The sequence below is a fragment of the Gastrolobium bilobum genome, unplaced genomic scaffold, assembly GCF_033153095.1.
Source record: "Gastrolobium bilobum isolate Gb01-03AN ecotype WA unplaced genomic scaffold, APGP_CSIRO_Gbil_v1 utg19100, whole genome shotgun sequence".
In the NCBI taxonomy this organism is placed as follows: domain Eukaryota; kingdom Viridiplantae; phylum Streptophyta; class Magnoliopsida; order Fabales; family Fabaceae; genus Gastrolobium; species Gastrolobium bilobum.
The window spans coordinates 147,038-152,540 of record NW_026895335.1 but is presented as its reverse complement, the minus strand read 5'-3'; the positions used below and the strand labels follow the sequence as shown (position 1 = coordinate 152,540).

Here is a 5,503-nt window from a genome sequence, read left to right as displayed (position 1 = left end):
GACTTTCATGCAGGAGTGAGCCAGGGGTATGGAGAATTCTCTATAAACCTGGAGCTTATTGAGATTTGTAATCTCACCCCTCTTTGGGGACACATTTTCAGGTGCCCAGATTTCCGGTGAGTCCTCACTAGGCAGGGACACGACACGTGGCTGAGGCAGTTGACAGACCGGATTTTGAGTGGCTGTAGGCTGCTACCTTTTTGGAGTGTTTGATGTATTTTAGTATTTTCGCATTTGATGGATCATGATATTGATCCTTTATTTTGTATATGGCCTGTATATGTTTTGTACATGTCTGTCAGTTTGATGCATGTACATTTGAGTATTCAGGAACGTTATATGATGATGTAGTATTCAGATAGGTTTATGTTTTGATGGCATGCTGTTAGATTTAGTGGCACGGAGCCATGTTATGCATGCGCCCATGTATGGGTATTCGATTATATTTGGATATCTGGTATTTCCGAATTGATATGTTGTATAAACTGTTTATCAGGAAATGCTTCTGAGTGAGATTGGAAAATCCCCAGTTGTCCGATTTATAGAGGAAACTCTGCCCGATTTTCGTTTACGCCGAGAAAGAATTAAGTTAGAAAAAGAAAAAGTTAGCTCATATTTTCGTAAGTTAAGTCTTCCGCTGTTTTCTATTTTATCATATGTATGTTAATTGAACCGGCTCGAGACGGGGATGTTACATTTTATATCATTAAAATAAGCAAATTAATGTAAAAAATATTTAAAAGACTAAATAACAAGACTTTATATTATTGATAAACTGAGTTAATAATAAAAATATTTCAAATTCAAAGTAATAACGTTTTGAAATTTTAAAAAATAAAAACAAAAATTTATTCAATTTTAGTTGTCTTAAAATTACAGGACTTGGAAAAGAAAATATAATGACAAGAGCTTTCCAATCATTTAGAATAAAGCAAATGGGCCTAACACCAATAAAAAGTATAGTCTATACACAAGCAAAACACCAGTGGCTATCTGTACTAAAAAAACACACACTAGTGGCTATATGCACACCAAGCAGTTAGAATAAAGCAAGTGGGCCTATTTTTGTAAAAAAACAAATGGGCTTATTTTCACCAAAAAAGATAATGGGCCTATTAAAGATATCTAAAAGTTAAACTAATCTGCCATCAACAAACAGTCAAACACTATGCTAGAAGCCTAGAAGCAACATTTGGGGGGATAAAATTGCATTTAGGGGGGTGTTTAGTACGCGTAATTTTGTAGGATTTTTGAGAAATTGAATTTTTTTAAATTTTTAATTTTTAAATATTATCGTAAACTGAATATAAAAATTATATTTTTAAAAAATCGAGATTCCCAAATAAAAAAAAGTTTCTCCTCTACCAAACACCCCCTTAAAGTCATGTCATAACATAACTAGGAAATTATTAGAGAAGTTTTTAGATCGTTGCCCTTGCCTTTATCCGTCACGCTTGTCCAAAAACAGACAATTATCCTTGTCATGAGCTAATAATTTATGTGAAAAATTCTCAAAATGGGATTTCTTTTTATAATAGCGTCGTGAAAAAAATGCAGCAAACGTGTCACGTAAAACTTAATTATAATTGTTATTCTAAGGAACTTGCTCCTTATGAGCAGCGCGTTGGTGCTGGCATTTTTTTTTTTAACTTACAAAATTCTTGTATGAATCTGTTTTTTAAACTCGGATCGATCATCGACTCGATTGAGATATTGAATTATTGGATCAGTAGTACAATCAGATTTATTCAGATTTTAAAATAATATATAATAAATATTAAATTATAAATATTATATCCAACAAATAAAAGTGATAATCTATCTGATTAAATAAAAGTGATAAGCCTTCCAATCCTTAAATTAGAGGATAAAACTGATTGAATCAGGTTTTGATCCGGTTCAAACCGAATCAATTGATTCGAGTGCATAATCTATCTGATGCTCAACTCAAAACCTCAAATCAATGAAGACACCACAAAACTCAAGTTAACCCGACCAGTCCAAATTGACCCAGTTTGGCCGAGTGGAGTTTTAAATGAAGTTGAAAGCACAATCTCTTTATTACTCGCCCATATACAATATATTGAAGAGTTTGACTTGGCTTTTGATTCTTTTAATGAGTAATATATTATATTTGACATAAAGAAATAAAAAAAGATTACGTGTCTGATCCCCACGGGAGGGGCAGGGAATGAAAAATTGAAAATATATACCCTAAACCATATAATAGAAATATAAATATAAAGTAGTAATGTATAACAATCCCCTAGACTTATTGCATGCGAAAATGCATTATTCCAAATCATCTTCAAGTCATATTTGCTACCCCGAATGCCTTGGATTTTTAATGTTGATCTTCTTTCGGTTTATTGAGCTGCACTAAGCGGTTGTTTATTGGTTGCAATGGTCTTGCATTAGTACCCGATTCCTGCAAAGTAGAGGTCAAGTTTGAAACGCAAGAAATTCTTTCATCTTTCATTATGACATTTTAAAATTTAATTAACAAAAGAAAAAAAAATAACAAGCTTATTATAATTATTAAACCTTTCTTAAGATTTTGAGGTGTCAACAAATAGCATAATATTGGTTACTAAATGCTTTCTTTTTCAAGTGAAAAATTAAAGCAAAAAAGAACTATAAAATTATTTATAGAAAGAGACTCATTAACCAAATTGGAAATGCTTGATTTGCATTAACATTATTAAATCCAATGGGTCACCATTAAATTAAGTCGCTTAAATTGAATTTATGTAAAAATATGTAATAAATGAGTTCATTTTTTCTGTAGTTACTGCAGATAAGTTATCTGAGTAAGCCTAATATGACGTCGTTTTGAGATGAAAATTGTGGTGTTTTTGTAATTTTAATTTATTTCAAGGTTATTATAGTCTTTATAATTATAATTTTCTAATTTTTCAATCTCAAAACGACGTCGTTTTGAAAGTAAATGCAAATAACTTATTTACATTAATTGCAGAAATATTTTTCTAATAATAAATATATAAATAAAAATAATATGACAACCAAAGTGATGTGACTTAGTGTTTAACATTTTACTCTCCTCCCCTATGTGCTGGATTTGAATCTTATGAGTCCAATTGTGATTGGTTTAACCAAAATGTTTACATGCATGATTGGTTAATTGATTGGATCAAATCAGTTAATGATCCAGTTCCCGATCCAAACGGCCGGTTCCAGAGCTGATTTTAATAACGCTAGTTGCATAATATATATCCTTTGGTCATGTGAGATATATGAAAACTACATATAGTAACTTACATCATGAACGGCAACTTGAAGCAATTCGATTTGCTCCTTTGAAACGCATCTTACCTGATCAATTAGACAGGTTCATCAGAGTATAAAATCATGAAGAAAACAAGAAAAAATTGTGACCAAATACCAATAAACTGATATGTTATAGCAAAAGGGGAGTTAATAGCAAACCTCTCTAACAATGGTCCAAGTAATATTCTCATCACAAGGAGGAGTAGTAAGAGAACCAATGTATCTGTAATATTGTGTTGTGTCTATTTTAATCAGCCTAGGATCAACAACACCAACCGCTCTTTTTGCTCCCGTACTATTTGAAATGGCCTCTAAGTGATTCTTTAACTAGAAAAGATGGAAAATTGTCCAACATATGTGCAAGTCAGTAGTCACTCATTATAAAAACATAGAGAAAAATTTTAATGCATCGGGATCATTGAACTCGGTGTTCTTTTTTATTAAAATTTTTCTTTTTTTCTTTAGTAAAAGAGAGCACCGAGTTCGGTGATCCCAGTGGATTGAAGTTTTCTACCAAAACTTAGAGATAAATGACATTGAAATTTAATTTACCAATGACAAGAAAGGATCTGGTCTTCCAATTTTGTAAAGTACTCCAATCACTGCAGTTTGTCCTGATGGAGTTTCGTGCACCATGTGTAACTCTAGATCAAACCTGCAATGCAATTGGATATTTAATTTAACTACTTCAGATATAGGCAATTATTGTTGGGAATTTAAGTGTAACTGATAAAGTACTTAAATAAGCTAAGCAAGGAGCCCTTGTGATCTCACATGAGAGAAAAAGGTAAAGAGAGAAAGAGGAGAGAAGAGAAAGAGAGGGAGAAGAAAAAAGAAAAAAGAAAAAAGGGACCAGGGAATAAATTTCCCTACGCAAAAAACATATAAGTAAAACGAACGTAATAACAATATTTAATGAATGTAAGAGTATTGGATAGAGATATGTAAGTACCTTCTGCCATCTATGGTGTGTTCAGAGGGAGAATGCCAATGGAACTGTTTTAGTACATATTGAATTCCCTTAATTTGTAGATAGCTTTTACCTTCAAGCCATTCCAACTATTCATATGTAATTAGATTAAAAACAATAATAATTAGGGACACAAAGAAAGTAGAAAAAATTTCTTTGCTAAATAAATTTAGGGGTAATTAGATATTGTTCGGTATGCAAATTAACTAACCTTGATATCATGACCTCTGTTCTCAAGAGTTGCATTGGAGGGTTGGTAGTTCAACTGAAGCTTTCCTAAGTAGGATACTATTTGAACCCTCTTACTCAACAAATCAATCGGTGACTGCATTGATCCATTTTTACACAAACTCCATTCGGGTTTAATTTCTCCCCAATGAAATGGTCCTTTATCACTCTTTAGATCATAATTAAACTCGCTTTCGTCCTCTGTACATGCCATCAAAGAATGAATTAACATATCAAATATCCCTGGTCATGAAAATTAAGAACAAAACAACTAAGCAAATGAATCCTTACCAACTTCTTCAGACATTGCAGGGCAAGATAGCAAAACAAGTGCTGTTAATAAATTGAAAATCAAAACCTGCATAGCAAGCTTTTCCATTTTAATCAACACCATTTGGGGCAAGAGGGTTTAATTTTCTGGATATTTGATGTTGTGTGTGTGGAGTTGCTAGCAAGGATCAAGGAAAGGACTATATTTATATACAGTCACAGTGTATGATAGTCAAATTAGAAACAGTGACGAATTAAACTATGAAAACACATTGCTTTGAAGTTAACGAAGAAACTTCTATTCTAAGAAAGTCTTATATAACCTCTGTACTTTTAGGAGTTATAACTATGTATTATAGATAATAGATAATTATAATATTAAAGTTGTTTTTTTTTTTTTATCTCTTCAAAAATTGTCTGTTAACGTAAAAAGTGAAAAAAGTACAATTTTAATATTATAACTATGTGTTATTCATAGTACATAATTATAACTATTAAAATGACATAATCTTGTATTCTTTAGAAGATTAGACACTAAACTCATATTCATAAAAGTATTTGTCATTTTAAATTATAAGTTTGTATCATTTTAAGTGAAATTACTGTGTTTTAGTGTATATTTAGTGACTTTTTATATTCTCCTTCCTTCACAAAATTAGGTGGCAAAAAAATTAATTTATTGTTTTTTTATTAAAAAATTACGAAAATATAGTCGTTTTGAAATTAATTACGAAAATATAGCAGTCA

At 31.2% G+C, this 5,503-nt stretch overlaps 1 protein-coding gene across 1 annotated transcript; it reads right to left on the bottom strand.

Annotated features, from left to right (window-relative positions):
- Nucleotides 1-2,134: 2,134 nt before the first annotated feature.
- Nucleotides 2,135-4,916, bottom strand: LOC133306264 (alpha carbonic anhydrase 7-like). The gene is made up of 7 exons (XM_061506565.1): nt 4,778-4,916; nt 4,470-4,687; nt 4,241-4,347; nt 3,841-3,943; nt 3,448-3,615; nt 3,280-3,333; nt 2,135-2,428 (listed from the first exon to the last, which is right to left on the bottom strand). The coding sequence occupies exons 1-7, from the start codon at nt 4,878-4,880 to the stop codon at nt 2,345-2,347; spliced, it is 837 nt and encodes a 278-aa protein (XP_061362549.1). The 5' UTR covers nt 4,881-4,916; the 3' UTR covers nt 2,135-2,344.
- Between the last annotated feature and the right edge of the window lie 587 nt (nt 4,917-5,503).

Coding starts and splice junctions, on each gene's coding strand:
- LOC133306264 (XM_061506565.1), bottom strand. CDS start 4,880: ATGGTGTTGATTAAAATGGAAAAGCTTGCTATGCAGGTTTTGATTTTC. Junction 4,688..4,777: donor TGCAATGTCTGAAGAAGTTG/GTAAGGATTCAT, acceptor TGGCATGTACAG/AGGACGAAAGCGAGTTTAAT. Junction 2,429..3,279: donor TTCAAGTTGCCGTTCATGAT/GTAAGTTACTAT, acceptor TCTACTTTGCAG/GAATCGGGTACTAATGCAAG.